The sequence below is a fragment of the Perognathus longimembris genome, chromosome 21 (assembly GCF_023159225.1).
Source record: "Perognathus longimembris pacificus isolate PPM17 chromosome 21, ASM2315922v1, whole genome shotgun sequence".
Lineage (NCBI taxonomy): Eukaryota > Metazoa > Chordata > Mammalia > Rodentia > Heteromyidae > Perognathus > Perognathus longimembris.
This window is the reverse complement of record NC_063181.1, coordinates 33,370,716-33,393,363: the sequence shown is the minus strand read 5'-3', so window position 1 is coordinate 33,393,363 and position 22,648 is coordinate 33,370,716. Positions and strand designations below refer to the sequence as shown.

Genomic DNA, 22,648 nt, shown 5'->3' with positions numbered 1-22,648 from the left:
GTACATCATCTAAAGAATAACAATAAAAATTTTAAAAACAATTCATCCTGTGATTTGTGATGTTTGTAAATTAAAATTTATCTACTCTTATCCTTTAAAAAAGAAAGAAAAAAGGAAAGAATTGCTGACATATGGCTACGGTAGAAAACCCAGCTCATCTTTCAAATACTGGGCAAGGAATCCCTCATCTGCCTTATGAATACTTAATGATTTTCACTGTGCCTGGTTGTAAGTAAACACAATGCATGAATAATATTCCCCAGTATAAAATGTCTCCCAATGAAAGGATTATTTTCGTATCCTTTCTAATCTTTCCCAGAAAAAAAAAGTACATGAATGTGGAAATGCTGTTGAGTGAGATGTTTGTGGAATGTGTATGGAAGTTATAGGTATCTCTTAAAGCTCAAAAATTAGCCACCGTGAATTTTCAGGGAGGGAATAGTGATGCGAAGAGATGTATAGATTCTCATTCTAGTAAACACATAAAACGTGAAATGTATCAGCTGTGCGCACGGGGCCCTCTAGCGGCCACAGGGAGGAGTTTCATCTACTTCACGTGGTCGAGCCCCTTTGGCTCTTGGCTGAAAATGCTCGGAGGATTCCAAGTGGTCTGCATTTCTTCCTAAAATTGAAGGCCCGCCATCTTCCACGCTCACACGGGTGATGCAAGGGCTGTAGCTGGCTCACGGGTGAAGGGAATTCTCCGAGAGAAGGCGACCCCATGACTGCCTGGAGTTCGTGGAGCCACTGCAGTTGTCGTTGAAAGAAGAGCCGGATGAAGGGATGGGAAGAGATCAGTGGGCAAGCGAGAATACTTCCCCATCCTCTCGCTGTGCCGGGGTGGCAGGGTGGCTGCGTGGCCCGTCCTCGGAGACCAAGCCCCCGCGAGCTGCGCCTGTTCCCTCCCAGCTGTGCGAACCACACGCTGCGCACGTCTGGGGTTCCCACGCCGCGCACGTCTGGGGTTCCCACGCCAGCTCCGACCGCCAGCAGCCCCTGGGAGGAGGCCGTTTCTCGGTGGGATTTAGGTTTTTCCCAACGAAGTCTCGCGTCCTGGGGAAGTGGGAGAGTGGTTTCCATTCCCGGTCCCCCACCACGCCCCTCGGGCTCCCCCACCGCTCCCCTCGGTGCGCTTCCGCGCGGTGGGTGGGAGGGAGGCACCGCAGCCCGGTGACGCCATTCGCGATCGCAAGGCGGTTGCCATGGCGACCGTCAGACCCGCCGTCAGGCTTAGATTTCCTTTCGTCCGGCCTTCATCCCGGGGCGTCTCGGAGGGCTGGTTACAGACCGCATCCTGGAGATAGACGCCAGCACCGACGCTTCCGGGACGATTCGCAACCGAGCAGTCACCTCGCGCGTGGCTCCCGGGAGGGAGCCCGCCTCCCCCGTACTCGAGAGCTCATTGGACGGCGGTGTCGTCACTCAGTGACGTCACGGGCCGAGGGCCGAGGGGCAGCCATAGAGACTCGGTCCTGGGGCCTTTCTAGCTGGCGGGCGGGAGGAAGTGGGAAAGAACCGGGAGGACCGGGGCGGCCGTTCCGGGGAGCGGGCCGCGGAGGTAGGGGCAGTCCCCGGAGGAGGTAGAGGGGGGTCCCGGTACTGCTTCCTGGCGGACGGCGCTCACATCGCTCCTCCCGGAGCCCGCTTTCTCTGCGCCCTCCGGCTCCCGCCGGCGCCCTGCTCCCACCTTGCTCTCCTCCGCCTCGCCTCCGTCCCTGCCCGGCCTCCAGCCCCGGAGCTCAGCCTCCGCACGCCCCTCTCCCACACGTCGCCGCCGGATTTCCACCCTGTGCCATGCGCCCTGCTTCTCCCGTCTTGATTCCCACAACCAGGATCACCCTCCAGGGCCCTCCTGCCCGGGCCTACCCCAGCCCCGCACCTCCCCACAGAGAGCATTCCCGCGACCCCACCTCAAGCCCAGCCCACCCGCACCCCACTCCCCGCAGCCGCGGGCTGAGGAGGCGGAGCTCGCGTCTCGCCTTGCGCGGCGACGCGCCAGTCGCGCAGGTGAACCCCAGGTGAGGGGGTGCTGCCCCGGGAGGGCGGGGTGCCCGCCGGGGAGCCCGGGAACCGCCCGGGCAGGTCTGGCTCTCCTCCAGCCGGTGCCCTCCGCCGTGGGCCGCTGCAGAGGTGCTGCAGTCCCCTCATCCGAATGTTAGTGCGGGGCTGGAGGGCTTCCAACCTGGGGAGACCCTGCGTCCCGCGATCCTAGCAAAAACACCACTGGGTGGAGAGGATTTGGAGCAGAGGAGGGACCAAGCTCAGTGTGGGCGCTGGAAAATCACTAACGCGGAAACGCGTTTTTACCTGCACCGAAGGGATTTGCAGGTACCGGGTTTAACCTCACTGATGCGTAAGTGTTCTTAGCTCAGACTTTAGGACTGGAGTAGTTTGCCCAAATACAGAAAAAGTTAAGTGGAAACCAATTCAGATACTTATGTTTTTTTTTTAGGCTAAAAATAAGGATGCCTTTCTCACCTTCTTAAATGCGCCTCCCTCCCCTCTGCAGGTTATTAGATATTTCAGATCTTTGATCAGAAATTAAAATGTGAAGGCCAGGTCACTTTCATGAGAATCATCACCTTACATATCATTTGTATGTATTGGGATCTCCAGCTCAGAGCTAGGAAAATGTTACAGTTGTTGGAATGGACTTGAAGGAGATTTGCACTTCTAGTATGCAAACTTCCTGCTCCTGCTACAGTTAAGAACTTAAATCCTGGTACCTTTTAATTGGTGTGTGTGTGTGTGTGTGTGTGTGTGTGTGTGTGTGTGTGTGTGTGTGTTGGTCCTGGGTCTTGAATTCAGGGCTTGAGTACTGTCCCTGAGCTTTTTTGCTCTACCACTTGAGCTTCAACTTTACTTCCAGCTTTTTGGTGATTAATTGGATGGTCTTTGAACTGTGATCCTCAGATCTCAGCCTCTTGAGTATCTAGGATTAAATAGGCATGAACCATGGATGCCCAGCTATGTCTTTTACAAATACTGACTTCTTTACTTCTTTTGCCTAGGTCTCCTGTGTTGGCTAGTTGAGACTCGTTAATATGGCCTTCTACAATTACCATTCAGTCTTAGCTATTCTCCGGACAAGGTAAGCCATGAACTTCATTCATATAGATGGAAAGGATATATGTGAAAGGATTGGCTTAGTACACAATGTCACTGATTTTTAACTATGTTAACTCTTGACATTTTAATGTATTTAAACTTTACAAATTAGGCTGAATAACTTTGTAGATGTGTAGGACAGGTAAGATAGAAGGTGTCATAGTTTTAGAATGATACCTCTGAAATTGATGACTATTACACAAGGCCTTCAGATATAAAAAGGAATAAAAGGCTCTTCCACAGTCCTAGAATACATGCTTGTTTCATAAAGGCCTGTTACTACTTATTTATGTACATAGAAGAATATTCATGGAGAACTTAATATGTGCCTGATACATGCTATACTTTCTAATTTGGCCATTAAGAGTATTTTTTTTAATTTAAAAAAAATGTGGCATATTTCAAAAATAAAAGAATGGAAAAATCATTTCTGGAACCATTGCCAGAAGTCTTTTTGACAGTAACTTTGCTCAGATCTGTGTGTGTGTGTGTGTGTGTGTGTGTGTGTGTGTGTGTGTGTATTAGCACTAGGGATTGAACTCAGGGCTTGGGCACTGTCCCATCACTTTTTCGTTCAAGGCCAATGCTGTACCTCTTGAGCCACACCTCCACTTGTGGCTTTTTGCTGCTTAAGAATCTTACAGATTTTCCTGCCAGGACTAGCTTTGTGATTGTGATCCTCAGATCTCAGCCAGTTGAGTAGCTATAGGCATGAGCCACTGGTGCCTAGCTTGTCTTATTTTTATTTTCCAGTTTAACTGAAGATGGTGGGTTATTGGCATATATAATAGAGATTTTGGGTCACAGTGCTCAATTCTAATTCTTTTTTTTTTCTTTTGCCAGTTCTGGGGCTTGAACTCAGGACCTGAGCACTGTTCCTGGTTTCTTTTTGCTCAAGGCTAGCACTCTACCACTTGAGCCACAGCTCCCCTTCTGGCTTTTTCTATATATGTGGTGCTGAGGAATAGAACCCAGGGCTTCATGTATATGAGGCAAGCACTCTACTACTAGTCCATATTCCCAGCCCTCAATTCTAATTCTTTTTTTTTTTTTTTTTTTTGGCCAGTCCTGGGCCTTGGACTCAGGGCCTGAGCACTGTCCCTGGCTTCTTCCCGCTCAAGGCTAGCACTCTGCCACTTGAGCCACAGCGCCGCTTCTGGCCGTTTTCTGTATATGTGGTGCTGGGGAATCGAACCTAGGGCCTCATGTATCCGAGGCAGGCACTCTTGCCACTAGGCTATATCCCCAGCCCCTCAATTCTAATTCTTATTCCTAATGTTTTTGAGAAATTTTGGAGGAAGGGCATTTCTGCTCTAAGTTCCTTTTATTTGAAGGAATCCATAGAAAATACTTACACAAACTAGTATTGCGTGATTGGTTAATCGCCACAGAGACCACTAAAGTGTTCCTTAAAAATTATGATTATCAGTAGAATAGGTAAAAACAGAATCTTCCATCTATTCTATTATAGCATTTGGTGACAACACTATCAGACATAATCTCTAACAGAAAAGTGTTTGCTAGTAGATATTTAAGTCAATAGAACTTCTAACTTCTTACAGCAAATTATACTTAGGGATTCGCTTATTAATTTTTCATGGAACACATTCAGTGGTTAAATGTACTATAGTGAAGCTTGGCTAAGAAGTTATATTTGGGAGTGGAGTAGCTGCAGCACATCGGTGAAGCCTTGCAGGACCCCGAGCCCTGGGCTCCACCAGCACTAAAAATATATACTTTTATATCTATTTTGTATTACCATGTGTTGAAAGAATATCGCTTTTTATTCCAGATTCCCTAGCCATTTTGTCCTTCCTACCTGCTCTTCTTATTCTCCATCGCTTGCATTTCTTCACTTGCCAGATTGCTTAAGTAAGAACTATATGAAGAACTACGGAAGTAAGAAGTACTCTTACGCCCACCAGTCAGCCAGTGGAGGACTTCACTTATGGACTAGACTAATCCAAAAGCCACACATATCAACTTGTTGGCTGCACCAGAGTCCTAGTAAGCCTCAGTTGGAGCAAACCTCGGAAAAGCCAAAAGAGACAAGTCCTCAGTCCACAAAAAGACCCGAGACAAAGATTAATGAAAGAAAACAATCTATCAGACAGAAAGTCGTGGATGAACTTAAATATTATTACAATGGATTCCACTTACTTTGGATTGACACCAAAGTGGCTGCTAGAATGGTTTGGAGACTGCTGCATGGGCAGGTGCTGACCAGACGAGAGAGACGAAGGGTAGGCAAGAGTCATTATGTGAGCAAGAAAATAGGAAATTTACAGTGGATTATTTGGAACCATACTAGGTTTTTTGTTTGTTTGTTGAAGTACTGGGATTTGAATTTAGGGGCTTCATACCTGCCGGGTTGGCACTCTGCCATTTAAGTCATACCTGGAACCAGTTTTTGCCTTAGTTATTTTTTTGGCTTAGGGTCTTGGAGTTTTGGCCTAAGTTTGGACCCTTGTAGCTCAGGTTACAGGCAAGCTCCACCATACCTAGGTTTTTCTGTTCAGATGCAGGCAGTCTTGCTAACTGTTTGCTGGAGCTACTCTTGACCTTTCCCAAGCCCAGCTTTCTGAGTAGTTGGAATTAGAGTCACCAGGCCTGGTAAGAGCCAAGGTTTAAACACAACTTAAACATTATCTTAAAAATGCCAAAATAGCTTGCCTGGTATGTTCAAGGCTATGTGTTAGGTCCCTGACACACGTCCCCATTGCAGATACTAAAGTGGGGATTATAAGTACTGGTGAGAACCAGAGTTGGTTTTCGTGCCGTGCTGAGGGTGGAACCCCGGGCCTTGCACATGCCAGGCAAGTACCCTACCCCTGTGCTATACCTGCAGCCTTCACGTAACCTGGGTTTCCTTCTGAGGTTGTCTTTAACAAACTTGCTCTTAATTTTTTAAAAATATATTTGCCTATAGAATGATTACAGTTGTGTTTTTAATCTCTCCCAGAACTTAAGAGGTATTAAGGTAAATGTATGCTGTATGTTTTAAAGAAGTGTATGTTAAGTAAAAAGTGTATACTAAGCATATACATATTTCAAAACAAATGTTAAAGCCCAATGCAGTGGTACAAGTCCATGGAGAGGCTGAAGTGGGAGGCTGAATTTCATCTGTGAATTCAAGACCAGTCTGGACAACACAGCAAAATCACATCATCAAACAAAACAGTAAATTTTAAGCCAGGTGCCACAGGCTTACTCCTGTAATCCTAGCTACTCAGGAGACTAAGATCTGAGGATCATTTTAAGCCAGCCTGGACAGAAAAGTTTGTGAGACTCTCATCTCCACTTAATCAGCAAAATGCCTGACTCAAGGTATTGTTCAAGTGGTAGAGCATTAGCTGTGCACAAAGTGCAAAGCCTGTAGTAGTTGAAGACCAGGTGCCAGAACAGAAAAGCCAAAACCCCAATAATATATATGTGTGTGTATGTATGTGTGTGTGTATGTGTGTGTTCATATATGTATATCTACATAGAAATAATATCCACATATATGTATGTATACATATTTGTGTGTGTATATATATACACTTGCCAGTCCTGGGCCTTGGACTCCGGGCCTGAGCACTGTCCCTGGCTTCTTTTTGTTCAAGGCTAGCACTCTACCACTTGAGCCATAGCACCACTTCTGGCTTTTTCTGTTTATGTGGTACTGAGGAATCCAAACCAGGGCGTCATGCATGCTAGGCAAGCACTGTACCACTAAGCCACATTCCCAGCCCTCCAATAAAATTTTAATTAATGTTATTAAAATATCATCCTTAAGAAATGTCAATAATATGTTTGGCTGTTGTAGATTTTCCTGGAGATATCATAAATATTACAACGAGTAGCACAAAACCTCTCTCTCTCTCGTTAAGACTGTAAAGACCAAGGAGACATTATTTGGCTTAGTTTGTTTTGGGTATGCTGTAAACTAATGGGGTATTTCTCATTCCTCTAGCTGTTGAGAACTTGTGCTGACGTCTTCCGCTTGGTTCCATTTATGGTGTTCATAATTGTGCCCTTCATGGAGTTGCTGATACCAGTGTTTGTGAAACTCTTCCCAAATATGTTGCCATCAACTTTTGAAAGTGAATCCAAAAAGGTAATTTTTTTTTTTGTCATTCCTGAGGCTTGGATTTAGGGTCTGAGCACTGTCCCTGGCTTCTTTTTGCTCAAGGCTAGCACTTTACCACTTGAGCCACAGCTCCACTTCTGGTTTTTTTCTGTTTCTGTGGTATTGAGGAATTGAACCCAGCACTTCATGCCTGCTAGGCAAGCACTTTACCACTAAGTCCCCCTAAGGTGTTTTTTTTTTTTTACTTAAAAATAATTAAGGTAAAGTGCTGGTGGCTCATGCCTATAATCCTAGCTACTCAGGGGTCTGAGATCTGCAGATTGTGGTTCAAAGCCAGTCCAGGTGGAAAACTCTGAGTGACTCTTATTTGTAATTAACCACCAAAACCCCAGAAGTAGAGCTGTGACTCAAAGTGGTTGGTAGAGCACTATCCTTGAGCACAAAAGCTCAGGGACAGTGCTCAAGCCCATAACTGACATAAAAAAGAAAAAGAAAAAGACTTTTCCGAATATGAGTGGCTTATGCCTGTAATCCTAGCTACTCAGTAGGCTAATATCTGAGGATCAAAGTACAAAGCCAGCCTAGGCAGGAAAGTCTTTAAGACTCACATCACCTGTTAACCACCAAGAAGTCAGAAATAGAGCTGTGTGGTTCAAGTGTAGAGTGCTAGCCTTTAGCAAAAAAGCTTAGGGACATCACCCATGCCCAGAGTTCTCAAGCCCCAGGACTGACACACACACACACACACACAAAGAAGGGGCTTTATTTTTATTTTTCATGATTTATTTTTCAGATAGATTACCCTGCTTTTAACCACAAAATAGAGTAAAGAAATTTACAGGAAAAAGTAGTTTACAGGCAGGCAGTAATGTACTACTCCCCCCTCTCACTTCCAGCATCAGTGAAGTGCATCTGACACAACTAAAGGGCCCATATTGATACATCAGGATTAGTTAAAGCTCAGACTTGCCATATGACTTCACTCTTCACTGCATTTTGTACTGATGTCTTGTATCTACTCTCACAGTATTGTATAGAATAGTTATACTGTACTAAAATCCCCTTCTCTTCTTGCTTGTCCCTACTCTGTTCCTCCAGCTCATTGTAACCACTGGTTTTTTCGATGTGTCTAGATTTGCATTTTCTAGACGATTATAGTTTTGGGGTTTTTTGTTGTTGTTGTTGTTGTGTTTGCCAGTCCTGAGACTTGAACTCAGGGCCTAAGCACTGTCCCTGGCTTCCTTTTGCTCAAAGGTAGCTCTCAACCACTTGAGTCACAGCGCCACTTCCAGTTTTTTCTGTATATGTGATGTTGAGGAATCGAACCAAGGGCTTCATGCATGCTAGGCAAGCACTCTACCACTAAGCCACATGTGTGGCCTTTTCAAGATGACTTTCTTTCTTTTTAGTGCACGCACATGCATGCTTACATGTATGCTTGCATGCTACACTTCTGGGAATTGAATGCAGGGCCTAGTTTCTGTTCCTTAGCTTTTTTGCTCAAGGCTAGCACTCAAACACTTGAGCCACAGCTCTACCTCCAGGTTCTTAATGTTTAATTGGAGATAAGAGTGTCACAGGTTTGTCTATTGAGGCTGGCTTTGAACCTGGATCTTCAGATCTTAGCCTCCTAAGTAGCTAGGATTACAAATATGTGCCCAGCTGCAATGCATTTCTGATGATGAATAAGGACTAATAAAGTATGATTCAGTGTAATGTCTATAGGACATCTAGTTAACTCTCTTCTGAATAGTGAATTTTTTTCAAATTTATTATAGCACTTATGAACAAATTATGGTTATGTCTGTTTTCTATTTAAACTCTATACTATTTTAGAATAGAGTTAATTTTCTAGTTTTCTTATTTGTTGAGCAGAATCTGGGACTACTCAAACCAGGTATTTACTCAAGTAGCAGCCACCATGCTACTTGATAGTTTGAGGTTAATATCATCTCATTCTGCATAATGACAAAGCCTTCCATTTTGGGTCTGTCAAATGCTATGATTGTTGTATTCATGAGAAATAAATGTAAGCTCAGGGAGACACGTTTCAAGTAGACGTTACTTTATCTTTGCTGTGGCTCTCACCAAACCTATTCAATTAGACCTGCACATTAGTACAATGCTGAAGGATAAATAATAGCAAGGGAATAGTTTTTTCTTCCATCTTTACCAAGACATGAAGAATTAACTTTTTCCTCTTCTACTATTAAGGAAGAAAGACAGAAGAAGAAAATGGCTGCAAAGTTGGAGCTAGCAAAGTTCCTTCAAGAAACAATTACAGAAATGGCAAAGAGGAACAAGGCCAAATTGGGAGATGCCTCAACACAGTTCTCATCCTACGTGAAACAGGTATCAGTCTTTTCAGTCATACTTCTGGGCTGGAGTTACAAAAAAAAGTCATGTTATCATTGATCTTCCAAACTGCTTACAATCTTTGCAGTTGCAAAGATCTAAGTTATAAATATATGACATTGTAAATATTTACAGCAATTTGCAGAAAAGCCCAAAGTAATCATTGTGTTGAGAATGATAACTTGTTGGAAAGACTGGTAGAATTAGTCAAACTTTTGTACTACTCCTGATTTTTCAGATGATTTAGTTTGACTTCAGACAAATTTCTTTACTCTTCTTTGAACCACAAGATCATTCCCAGACAGTAAGTAGAGTTCATAACTGCTTTGATGAGTCTTTCAAATAGTCTACTGGAATGTTTACCTTCGGTAGGAAACACATTTTAATTAACTTCTTTGTCCCATTGCCCAGGTCCAGACAGGCCACAAGCCCAGCACAAAGGAGATAGTTCGATTTTCCAAACTCTTTGAGGATCAGCTCGCCCTGGAGCATTTAGAGCGTCCTCAGCTGGTTGCCCTTTGCAAACTGCTAGAATTGCAGTCCTTTGGAACCAACAATTTGCTCCGCTTTCAGCTCTTGATGACACTGAAGTCTATAAAAGCAGATGATGAAGTAAGAGCTTAGCCATAGCTGTAGGGGATTTCAAGGCACTGGGAAGCATCTTCAGGTAACATTGTGATGAAGCACACACAGCACTTTCTATTGGGTCTGGTCATGGACTGGTTCTGACAAAATAAGTGGTTTAAACAAGTATTACCATGACAACTTGCTTGAACCTTGATTACTCATTTTTAGAAACTGTTTGATGTACTTCCTTGAGAAGGCCATTGTAAGCAGTCTTTATTTGATGTCTTAGCTGGGACTAATCTAAAGCAATTAGGACATGCCGGGAAGGAAATAGCAGCTCAGTAGATCCCTGGCAAGGCTACATCCCCACACCTCTGGTCCCCACTTAAGGGGGTAGTGCCAAAGTAAATATTCTGGTGGCCAAATTGGACTGGGGAGGATGGAGGTGGTAACACATAATGCTGGAAGGAAAAGCAAGCCTAGACATCTTACAGAAAGCACCATTTGGACTATAACTGCTAATTAGGTTTCTTTCAAAACTGGAAATAGCTGAGCATGAAGGCTCACACATATAATCCCAGCTATTCAGAAGGTTAAGATCATGAGGATCATGGTTTGTGGTTCAAGGCCAGACCCTGCAAAAAGCAAGAACCCATCCAGTAGCTAGGCTTGGTGGCGTATGCCTGTCTTCTCAGCTACATGGGTAATGTCAACAGGAGAATGGTGGTGTAGACAAGCGCAGACATGAATGTGAGATTCTGTTCCAAAACTATGTAAGTAAAAAAAAGGTCTAGGGGGGCTGGGGATGTGGCCTAGTGGCAAGCGTGCTCGCCTCGTATACGTGAAGCCCTGGGTTCGATTCCCCAGTATCCCATATATAGAAAATGGCCAGAAGTGGCGCTGTGACTCAAGTGGCAGAGTGCTAGCCTTGAGCAAAAAGAAGCCAGGGACAGTGCTCAAGCCCTGAGTCCAAGGCCCAGGACTGGCAAAAAAAAAAAAAAAAAGGTCTAGGGACATAGATCAGGTCGTAGAGTGCCTGCCAACAAATGTAAGACCTAGACTTCAATCTCCAGAACCACAAGCAAAACAAAATGTTGGGTATTGGTAGCTTGTTCCTGTAATCTTAGCTATCTAGGATTCCAAGCCCTGGAAGATCTTGGTTCAAAGCCAGCCCAAGCAGAAAACCTCTAGAGGACATCTCTGATTAACCAGCAGAATGCTGGACTGGAAGTGTGGGTCAAGTGGTAGGGGACCAGCCATAAGCAAGAATGTCAAATGAGAGCTTAAGGCCCTCAGTTCAATCCTTAGTACCAGCACACATACATACAACAACAACAACTAAAAATGTTTCCTGAATCTAAATCAGTCCTATAAAGCATGCTACCTTAGAGAACTGAGAAAACATGACCCAGTGACTTCATTTAGATTTAAGATGTTGCTTTCACAACTTTGGAATCAACATTACTGGCCCTAGAAGTACTATAGATTTGGATCACACTAAGTGGAACTTAGGGTTGTTTATTGAGGGGGTTTGGGGGACTAGAGCAGTAAGGGCATTTCTGGGGTAGAGGCAGCAGGTGAGGTGGGCTTGGCGAAGAGCACTGGGGCATGCAACAAGTGATGTCTTAAAAACTTTTCAAATGAAATATTTCTTCTGAATATTTCTGCTGAATTAAAAAAAGGCTATGAGAAGAAATGAACGCCACAAGCAGGCAAAACATAAACTGAGAAGGGAAATACTTGGTGTAAACTTTTGGGGAGAAATGACACGAATTTCTCTATTCACATCTGTTACAAGTATTCCCTGCATCTCAGCTGCTGCCTTCCTATTCCTAGTCACTTTGTTACATTTGGGTCTTGGCCTTTGCAGAAATCAGTGCAGAGGACAAAGTCAAAACATCAATTCTATGTTTCTGTGTATTTTTCTGGAATATAGGGAATATGTAAAATTGAATCGAACGATTCAACTCTTCTTATACTTCTTGCAGATGATTGCCAAAGAAGGAGTGAAGGATTTGAGTGTGTCAGAACTACAATCTGCCTGTAGGGCCCGAGGGATGAGATCCCTGGGTCTTACTGAGGAACAACTACGACAGCAGTTCACAGAGGCAAGCAACAGCACCCCTGGCCTTCTTCGCTGGGTCTCTCTCCCGTACAATTTGCAGACCTCATTCTGAGATCTCTACAAGTTTGTTAGATTTCTGTTACTGTGACAAAATACTTGAGATACTCAACTTGAAGATTTATTTTGGCTTACAGTTCCAGAGCTTTCAGTTGATGGTCACTTAACCCTCTTGCTTTGGACTTGAGATGGCATAGTACATCATACAGAGATGTGGTATCGGTGGTCTGTTCATCCCTTTGTGGTTAGGAAGAAGGGAAAAAAGAGCCACAATATTCCTTTTAAGAGCATTTTCCAGTGGCCGACCTTCCTCTCACTAGGCCCCATCTTCTAAGTTTGCACCATCTCCAACAGCACCAAGTCTAGGGACCAGGCCTTCAGAATGACATGGGGCTTGTGAAGATATTTAAGATCCAAATAAAGAATCATCTCACCTAATTTGCCTTATTTCATTGAGCAGTAGGGGCACTGAAGCTAAATTTATTTGGTATTTTGGAACAGGACACTAGTTCTTCTATAGCAGTATTACAAAATATCACAAATTTTAATGGCTTAAAACAATGCCTATTATCAGGCACTGCTTGCTGGCTTATGCCTGAAATCCTAGCTGCTCAGGAGGCTGAGGTTTCAGCATCATGGGTCAAAGCCAGACCAGACGGGAAAGTCCATGAAACTCCTATCTCCAGCTAAGCAGCAAAAAGCTGGAAATAGATCTGTGGCTCAAGAGGTTGGGTGCCAGCCTTCAGCAAAAAAGCTAAAGGAGTGTGCCTAGGTTCAAGCCCCAATACTGGCACCAAACAAACCAAACCAAACCAATGCTTTTTAGTTCTCACTTCCGTGTTGTAGGCATGTGTTTCTTACTACAGGCCATAGCAAAGAATCTACTTCCAAATAATTTGTTTTGTTGGCTGACCTAGTTCCTTGCAGCTGTAGGAACAGGGACTTTATCCTTGCTTCCTTGCTGGCTGCCAGCCTCTAGCTACTTTCAGCATTAAGAGGCCACCTGTATTTTCTGCCTTTTGGCCTCTCTTCCATCTGCAAAGCCAGTAATGGACTTCTCACATTCACAATGCTCTTGTGTTTCAAATCTTGAACTTTCCATCTTGGACCCCTAACTAGCTCCAAATTTAAAGGTCTCCTGTGATTATATAAGGCCCACTTGGATGATACCCTTCTTTTAATGTCAGCTGCCATAGGTTCTTAATTATTTCTGCAAAATCCTTCCATAAATCACCTACAATAGTGTTTGAATGAGTAGCTTGGAGGTGTGGATATGCCAGAGACCGGATCATGGGCGACTTTAGAATTTGCCTACTCCAGGTGCAGTAAGGGATTTGGCAGAAATTCTGAGGCCTGCCATTGATGTTGGTCTGTTGAAAAATCTAGACCGTGCCTGGAGCTGCTTTTCCGCTTAGTGCCCCTAACCAATTTGAAGTGCTTGCTCTGCTTGTAGATGTTTAACAGTGCCCCTCAGATAATGTATTTGTATTTTAACTAAAAGCATTTCTGCTTAAACACAAAGGAATTTTCTCCTATTCTGTTTGCCTCTCCTCTTTCTCTTTCTGTCCTTGCCCCTCCCTTCCCCTTTCTCATCCCTTATTTATTATTTTTTGGCAGTATTAGTACCACATGCTAGCCAAGAACCCTTCTACTTGAGATATGTTCCCAGCTTATAATTCTCATTTTTATAATTAAGTAATTTAAAATGTAGATATTTTACAATAGGAGCTAGTGCTATGACTTTAAACCCATATTAGATTTTAGCTATTTTCTCTTACCAACTATACTTGGCAACTAAATATTTGTACAGACATAAAATGGCACTCATATAAAATATTTTTTTAATTTTTTTAAATTTTTATTTATTTATTTATTTTTGGCCAGTCCTGGGCCTTGAACTCAGGGCCTGAGCACTGTCCCTGGCTTCTTTTTGCTCAAGGCTAGCACTCTGCCACTTGAGCCACAGTGCCACTTCTGGCCGTTTTCTGTATATGTGGTGCTGGGGAATCGAACCCAGGGCCTCATGTGTACAAGGCAAGCACTCTTGCCACTAGGCCACATCCCCAGCCCTCATATAAAATATTTTAACCATATTCATAAGATAAATTAGAACCAAGACATACCGCATTCACCTATGATATTGGCAAGGCTCAGAGTATTGAAGTCTGATCCTTGGTGTTAAGAGCTTGGGTAGAAAGGGCACTCATGCATTGCTTGTCCTCAATGAATAGTAATTGGTATTATCTGTTTTGGTTTTGTGCCAGTTCTGGGCCTGGGCACTATTCCTGAGCTTTTTAGCTCAAGCTTTTTAGCCCTCTGCCACTTTAAGCCACAGTGCCACTTCGGTTTTCTGGTGGTTAATTGAAGATAAGAGTCTCATGGACTTTCCTGCCCAGACTGGCTTTGAACCAGGGTCCTATCACTCAGCCTTCTGAGTAGCTAGGTTTACAGACATGAGCCACTGGTGCCTGGCTTGGTATTATCTTTTTCTTTTTTTTTGCCAGTCCTGGGCCTTGGACTCAGGGCCTGAGCACTGTCCCTGGCTTCTTTTTGCTCAAGGCTAGCACTCTGCCACCTGAGCCACAGCGCCACTTCTGGCCACTTTCTATATATGTGGTGCTGGAGAATCGAACCCAGGGCTTCATGTATACTAGGCAAGCACTCTTGTCACTAGGCCATATTCCCAGCCCTGGTATTATCTTTTAAACTTGAAAAATACATACACTCTTTGACTTAGCAATTTTAATTTTAAGAATTTATTCTATATTCTTGCACATGTGCAAAATGACATAAAAGTATTATTGCATCACTACTTAGAGCAATGATACTGGAGACTAAAGTTTATTAATAGGAAAAGCATCAAATTATGGCAGTTTTATATGATAGAACAGATGTTTAAAAGGGGCACCACTATCTATTGATATAAATCAGTCTTCAAGATATTTCAGTAGGAAAAAAAAAGGCAAACAACAAACAGCTCATATATGTCACCCTTTGGGTAGATTTACACATACCACACACATTTATGGGTATGGTGGCTCATGGCTGTGGTTTCCACCTTCTCAGGAAGTTAGACAAGAAAGACAAGCTAGATTTGGCAAGACCTTGATTTAGTCTAATGCTCTACCACTTGAGCCACAGCTTCACTTCTGACCTTTTTGGTGATTAATTGAAGATAAGAGTCTCATGGACTTTCCTGCCCAGGCTGGCTTTGAAGCTAGATTCTCCTGAGTAGCTAGCATTACAACTGTCAGCACCCAGCTCCCAGCTCATAATTTTTTTTGTATATGCATAAGATAACCCTGAAAAATTGTATAAGGAACTGGTGTCAATGGCTGCTTCCTAGGGAAAGGATGGCTAGAAATAGGGATAGAAGGCACTTATTTTTGTTTTTGTTTTTTTTTTTTTTGGCCAGTCCTGGGGCTTGGACTGAGGGCCTGAGCACTGTCCCTGGCTTCTTTTTGCTCAAGGCTAGAACTCTGCCACTTGAGCCACAGCGCCCCCTCTGGCCATTTTCTGTATATGTGGTGCTGGGGAATTGAACCCAGGACCTCATGTATAGGAGGCAAGCATTCTTGCCACTAGGCCATATCCCCAGCCCGGCACTTATTTTTATTAACCATATTATTTACTTTTTTAATTGTCTTTTGGTCAGGTACGATCTAAAAATATTTTTTAAGTCTGGCCAGGAGCTGGTGATATGGCTCAGTTGGTAGCGTACCTACATAGTAAGCATGAGGTCCCGAGTTCTAACTCCAGTATCATTTTTTAAAAAGTGAAGATTTTGTTGCTGGGTAACACTCCTTAATCCTAGCTATTCAGGAGTCTGAGATCTGAGGATTGTGGTTGAAAGCCAGCCTGTGTGGGAGTCTGTGAGACTCTTATTTCTAACTAACCACCATCTTTCTCATCCTAATTTTGATTTGTTTAGTTAATAAAATTGATTTTTATTTTTGGTATGTCTCAACACATTGTTTCTGATTTATTCTTTTATGTCTTCTTTTTGTTTGAGAAGAAAGTTGCAATCCACAGTTTACTTGAATATGCAAGTTAATGCAAATGAACCTCTTATATTGTGAGACAGTTATCAGCAGAAGTCAGGAGCCCAGTGGGTTTGTGCTGTTGTTTGTGCTAATACTGAGGCTTGAACTCAGGGCCTGGGCACTGTCCCTTAGCAGTTTTGCTTAAGCCATACCTCCACTTCTGGCTTTTTGCGAATTAGAGATAAGAGTCTCATAGACATTCCTGCCCAGGCTGGTTTCAAACTGATTCTCAGCCTCATGAGTAGCTGGGCTGACAGCTAGGAGGCAAGTGGTATTTTTCTTGTTCTGCCAGAAGTTATCAGCATGTGGTAGAGGAAGCTGTCACAAAAGACAGTAGATGATCATGTTTTATTTCCTTCCATCTCCAGTGGCTGGACCTCCACCTAAAGGAAAATGTCCCTCCTTCTCTTTTGCTCCTGTCACGTACCTTCTACCTGATAGACGTGAAACCAAAGCCAATTGAGATTCCACCAAGCATAAAGGTGAGCAACAGGGCTGGAAGAAAATCTGGGGCTACATCACTGAAGCCTTTCCATTAGCACTTGTCTCCTCTTGCAATCAAGGAAAGCATTTCTTTTGGAACTTGGAACCAGTGGCTTTAACTTTTTTTAAAAATTTCAAATAGTTGTACAAAGGAATTCCAAATTAACATGTCCATTTATGTGTATAATTCATCTTGATCAGTTACACTCCTTCCACCATTCTCTCCGACCACTTTGCCAACTATGTAATATCTTTTTGAAAAATTCCAAAGGTACCCTAAAGCCATGCAGAATTTTTTGTGTGTGTAACTTGGTGGCGGGCCGTGTGTGAAGCCCTGGTTCATCTTCCACCCCTCCCAACAAAGCCACCCTGACATATTCAAGCCATAGTGGTACTGCTGCCCTTAAGGAAGGGATACAGGAATATTCATTAACTGTGGTCTTCACTTGCTGATTTTTTTTCACTTCTTACTGTTCTTCCTTTCCTTTTAAACTGAAGTGGTTTGTTTTGTTTTTTTTTTGCCAGTCCTGGGCCTTGGACTCAGGGCCTGAGCACTGTCCGCTGGCTTCTTTTTGCTCTTTTTACTCTGCCACTTGAGTCACAGCGCTACTTCTGGCCATTTTCTGTATATGTGGTGCTGGGGAATCGAACCCAGGGCTTCAAGTATACGAGGCATGTGCTCTTGCCACTAGGCCATATCCCCAGCCCTGAAGTGGTTTTTTTTAAACTATGTGTCCATACCTTTTTTTAAATGGCTAACCTAAATTTAACATCTTGTCTTCCTTCAACTTTCTTTTGTTATTTGCCTAGCACTGAAGAAGCAGCCCAGGATAGGCCTAAGCACTGGAGCGTCTTGCTCTGGGCCAATGACTTCTTTAGTTAGTGGTTTCAAGTATGACTCAGTTTTCATGAGTGCAAAACTGCTGCACATGTGGTTTAATTAGTAACTTCATCTACGTGAGGACTGATTATATATTATAGAATATATAATATGATATCTTCATATATAATGTGTATATTATACATATATTATAAAATATATTACACATATAATAAGTCCCAGCCAGGACTGATACTTTTTTTTTTTGCCAGTCCTGGGCCTTGGACTCAGGGCCTGAGCACTGTCCCTGGCTTCTTTTTTGCTCAAGGCTAGCACTCTGCCATTTGAGCCACAGCGCCACTTCTGGCTGCTTTCTATATATGTGGTGCTGAGGAATTGAACCCAGGGCTTCATGTATAGAGACAAGCACTCTTGCTACTAGGCCATATTCCCAGCCCCTAGGGCTGATACTTTTGATCTTAAAATATGCTATTGAGGAGTCAGGTGCTGATGGCTGACACCTGTAATTCAAGAGGATGTTAACTGTAAACTCTGGAGGCTGCGAACTGAGGATCATGTTTCAAAGCCAGCCAGGGCAGGAAATCTGTGAGACTCATCTCCAATTAACTACCAGAAAATCAGAAGTAGAACTGTGGCTAAAAGCGGTAGAGCATTAGCCTCGAGGCACTCAGGCCCAGAGTTCAAGCCCCACGATTGACAAAAAAAAGAAAAGATACACTGTTGACCCTTCCTAGCACAAATCAAAGATAACTATTTGAAAACCAAAATGAAAAATCTACTTCAGGAAACACCAGTTTACTTTCTTTCATTTCCAGAGGATAATCTGGTTTTGGGTTTGTCCACAATGGGTTCTAGGAAAACTAGAAACAATTTTGTAGTACAGACTAAGGTGGGCTAGTCAGTTTTTGATTTAACTTCTGGGCCCCCTTAGGACAGACCAAAGTTAATCATTACTGTTAACCTGATCTCAAGAACAAGGTAGTCTGGAGGAGTGCTAGGTCAAGCTGAGTCTTGTTTCTCAGAATTACTCTTGATGGACAGGAAGGGTTTATGTTGCTTTCTGGCTTTGGAAAGAACTGAGAAACATAGAATTAAAACATAATTTGGGATTTACATAGCTTCTTTTTCCTTCAAAGTACTTGCTATTTCCATAGAGCATAAATTGTTTTTTTTGTGCCAATGCTGGAACTTGAACTCAGGGACTCAAGTTCTCACTCAGCTTTTTTCATTCATGAATGGTGCTCTACCACCTGAGCCATATCTCTAGTTTTTGTAATGTGGGGACAAGTCTCTAGGATTTGTCTGTCTGCCTGAGATCCTGATTTCGGCCTCCTGACTAGCTATAGATGTCAGCCACCTGGTTAGAATTTTTTTTTTAATCTAGTGTGATTCTTTTTTCTTTTTCTTTTGGCCAGTCCTAGGTCGTGAACTCAGGGCCTGAGCACTGTCCCTGGCTTCTTCCCGCTCAAGGCTAGCACTCTGCCACTTGAGCCACAGCGCCACTTCTGGCCATTTTCTATATATGTGGTGCTGGGGAATTGAACCCAGGGCCTCATGTATACGAGACAAGCACTCTTGCCACTAGGCCATATCCCCAGCCCTAGTGTGATTCTTAAAGCTAGGTTAGCTAGCTATCCAGTCCCCTAATTTAACCTGTTATTATAATAGCCCTCCCCATTTTCCTTGTGATACCCAGGGGCTCACACACATCAGCACTCAGCTTCTCAGGAGCTTCTTTTAAGCTTTTTGTGCCCATCCTGGGCCTTGACCTGCACGCTGTCCCCTAAGCTTCTTTTTGGTTACGGCTGATGCATTACCACTTGAGCCACAGCTCCACTCTTTTTTGGTAGTTTATTGGAAGTAAGTCTCACAGCCTTTCCTGCTCCACCTGGCTTTGATTGGCGGACATCAGATCTCAGCCTCCTGAGTAACGAGGGTGACAGGCGTGAGCCACGGATGCCCAGCTTCTTCCAAACATTTGAAGTGAATATTAAAAGATGACCTACATTTTTGTCAGGAAAATTTAATATTTATGATACAAAAAAAAAAAAAACTGTAGAATTTTGGCTAAGTTATATCAAGGATGAGTAACTAAAAATTCATTTTTTTTTCAATTAGAGAATATGACCAGAACTGGCAAGTTTGTGGCTTGCTAATGACTGAAGATTTAAGAGTGTAACTTTGATATAGTGCTCAAAACTCAAAGGGAAATAGAATAGTAACTTGTTATTTCAGGGACATATTTCTCATGTTGCACATAAGGGGTGTGGTTGGAGGAGGAAGTCAGGGATTTAGTGGAAGGCAAATTATGCTAGAAAGTACTCAATACTATAAAAGACAGAATTTCTGGAAGAGCAGCAGAGGTCTTATACTATGTAAAATATTCATCTTCCTAGGCTCCAAAGACAAATGTTTCTGTGAAATCACCTACCTCTCCTGAATCTAAAGAGAACGTGGTAGATTGTGCGCCTCAGCTGAAAGGAACTAAGGTTAGAGGACCTACGTGAATAACATTTTTTTCTTTTAATTCCCTTCATGAAACCACTTTAATATCATTCGTTAAGGCCTATTATACTGCTTGCTTCTAAGGAAGTTTAGTATTTTGGGCTGGGCATGTAGTTCCATCACACACACACACACACACACACACACACACACACACACACACACACACACACACACACACCACTTGATGTTATGTAGTTATTTCAGATTTCGCCTCTCGAATCCTGTGCTAGTGTATGAATCACTTGTTACAAATTCCTTGTAGTCATGGTAGCAGACCTAGTATACATTTTGTTTTAATCAGTAACCCAACCCTCAGTTCTGATGTTTAAGGGTGAAGAATTTGTACAACTACCCTCAGTACCGTCGACACCCATAAAACCATCAGCACCTACTTCTTTACCCAAAGGATCCATCACTACTTCGAAAGAGACTGTAAGTATTCAAAGAGGAACTCCCTTCCCTCCAGTTATCTGTAAGGGCAGGGAGACTAGAATTCTGACTACTGCACAGTTCCTGTCATCCAAACCGGAAGCTGTAGGGAGGCTCAGTGCTCGTCATCTCATAACTACTGTTATTTTACCATAGTTACCCCAAAGCAAAAAAAAGAAAACGAATTTCATAAATAACAAAATGGTGAACCAGACTTAAACATGTTAAGTCTAAAAGCTAAGTTACAGTATAGGCAGATCCTTATTTTTTATGTGCCAACTGGAATGTTATTTTTTTCTTAACAAAGGCTTCTGGTGTCAGGAAATACAGGAAAGCAATGAAAATATTAGCAGAAATGCATATAAATTACTTGTGTGTCCATTTTTCCAATTTGGGTGAAGGGATTTGGGGCAAGGCAGACAGCATGACAAAAATCAACAGCAGAGAATTGATGAAAGAATTGAACTGTGTGGCTTGGAAGGTCCAAAGTTGCTGTGTGAACAAGCGGGGCTAAGCATCTAGAAAATGACCTAAAGGCACGGGGGGCCCTGTTTGCGTGTCTTCCTCATTTTTATTACCAGTGTAGATTATAAACAGATGTAACTTTGCAGTCAGTATTTTCACCAAGTAAACAAAAAGCGGATTCTCAAAAGAACTTAACACATCTTGTGAACCATTGTCCTGTTTTATACTAGACCCTGCAGGCCAAATCTAAGAAGATCTCTCAGACCAGCAAGGCGAATTCCAAAGTAGCCTAGGGCCCAGCGGAAGGCCCTGGGAGCGGCACCGTGGCCACGAAGGACTTCCAGCTGCAACGCGGTGTCTGCTCTGAGGATCAGCCATTTCCTCCTCGGTGGGCTTGTAACCATTCCAGGGATCAGCAGTGACACAAACTCAGGCCATTTAGAGAAATCTAATTCAAAGCCCAATTTCTCTGTACTAACGTGTCATCCCACTAAACTTTATGTAAAGCCTATCCCCTCCATGTTGTTTTTGAACAGCTTCCTGTTTGTGTCTCTTTTGAGAGAAGGTTGTTGTTGCATAATGGAAGCAGCCTGGCACCTTGGATACTCCTGCCTCCTATCGCTTGAAATCCCCAGTCAAAACTTCGGACTCCGAAGTTCATTTTCAGAGCATCTGACCATCTTTTTCACACTGGTTATCCGTAGGAACAGTGCCCTGGAAACAAAGCACCCTGTGAGACCAGATGGATCTACTTCTTAGTAAAGCCTGCTTAGAGGAAATATTGGGAAGTTAAACAGACTGGCAATCAAAATGACTTGGCTGCTGCTTAGCTGTTCAGACAAACATCAACCTCCTGTGCCCACAGAGGCTGCAAGAGTCTGGAAGGTGGCCACTATTCTAGCACATATGGCTTTTATTAGCTACCATTGTGCTAGGAAACAAAATTAAGGGTTTAAGGCTTACCCATTTGTGCTGGGTGTGTTTGGTCAGTTTGTCTTTCACAAATGAGACTGTCATACGGAATCAGTCATATACTCCTGTGCTATCCAGTAGTAAGTATTATGTTAGGCTTCAGGTATGTTGTTTCCAGTATCAATACCGGAAACAACTTGCCAAGACTGTCATACCGCTGACCAAAAGGTTTCTTCCCTTGGGGTAGGGAAGAAGTTATGTTGGCCTGTCCATGACGAAATTAAATTTCATGGGGCTGGGAAATGGCTTAGTGGCAAGAGTGCTTGCCTCCCATACATGAAGCTCTCGGTTCAATTCCCCAGCACCACATACATGGAAAACGGCCAGAAGGGGCGCTGTGGCTCAGGTGGCAGAGTGCTAGCCTTGAGCGGGAAGAAGCCAAGGACAGTGCTCAGGCCCTGAGTCCAAGGCCCAGGACTGGCCAAAAAAAAAAAAAAAAAAGAAATTAAATTTCATTAAACTTGCTATGAAATTAAAAGCAGTTAGATGAGATTTATATCAAGTAAAAATCTGTCCTGTCTGATCACTTACGGGAGAAATGTCCAGCACTTGCACCTTAAAATGCTTCAAGATGCTGGTTTCTGCTTATAATCCCAGCTTTCAGGGAGCAGGGCAAGAGTGAATTTTAAGGCCAGCTTGGACTACATAACAAGACTCAGTCTTTTTTTGTGTGTGTGTGTGTG

General features: G+C 43.3%; 1 protein-coding gene across 8 annotated transcripts; it reads left to right on the top strand.

Moving 5' to 3' along the window:
• The first annotated feature begins 1,460 nt into the window (after positions 1-1,460).
• Positions 1,461-22,188, top strand: Letm2 (leucine zipper and EF-hand containing transmembrane protein 2). Of its 8 annotated transcripts, none has more exons than XM_048330757.1 (11): positions 1,461-1,558; positions 3,012-3,091; positions 4,901-5,351; positions 7,064-7,207; positions 9,395-9,532; positions 9,947-10,147; positions 12,091-12,210; positions 16,636-16,749; positions 19,988-20,080; positions 20,430-20,531; positions 21,224-22,188. In XM_048330757.1, the coding sequence occupies exons 2-11, from the start codon at positions 3,045-3,047 to the stop codon at positions 21,284-21,286; spliced, it is 1,473 nt and encodes a 490-aa protein (XP_048186714.1). In that variant the 5' UTR covers positions 1,461-1,558; positions 3,012-3,044; the 3' UTR covers positions 21,287-22,188. The 8 variants fall into 8 exon arrangements, 7 of the variants coding, with proteins under 7 accessions (XP_048186714.1, XP_048186713.1, XP_048186712.1 ...); XM_048330756.1 differs by having other exon boundaries at positions 1,467-2,007; XM_048330755.1 differs by having other exon boundaries at positions 1,467-2,018.
• Positions 22,189-22,648: the final 460 nt, after the last annotated feature.

Bases quoted from the DNA above. Each gene is read 5' to 3' on its own strand.
- Letm2 (XM_048330757.1), top strand. From the start codon at position 3,045: ATGGCCTTCTACAATTACCATTCAGTCTTAGCTATTCTCCGGACAAG. The intron at 3,092-4,900 runs GTAAGCCATGAA...TTTTTATTCCAG, and splicing joins TTAGCTATTCTCCGGACAAG to ATTCCCTAGCCATTTTGTCC. The intron at 20,081-20,429 runs GTTAGAGGACCT...CTGATGTTTAAG, and splicing joins CTCAGCTGAAAGGAACTAAG to GGTGAAGAATTTGTACAACT.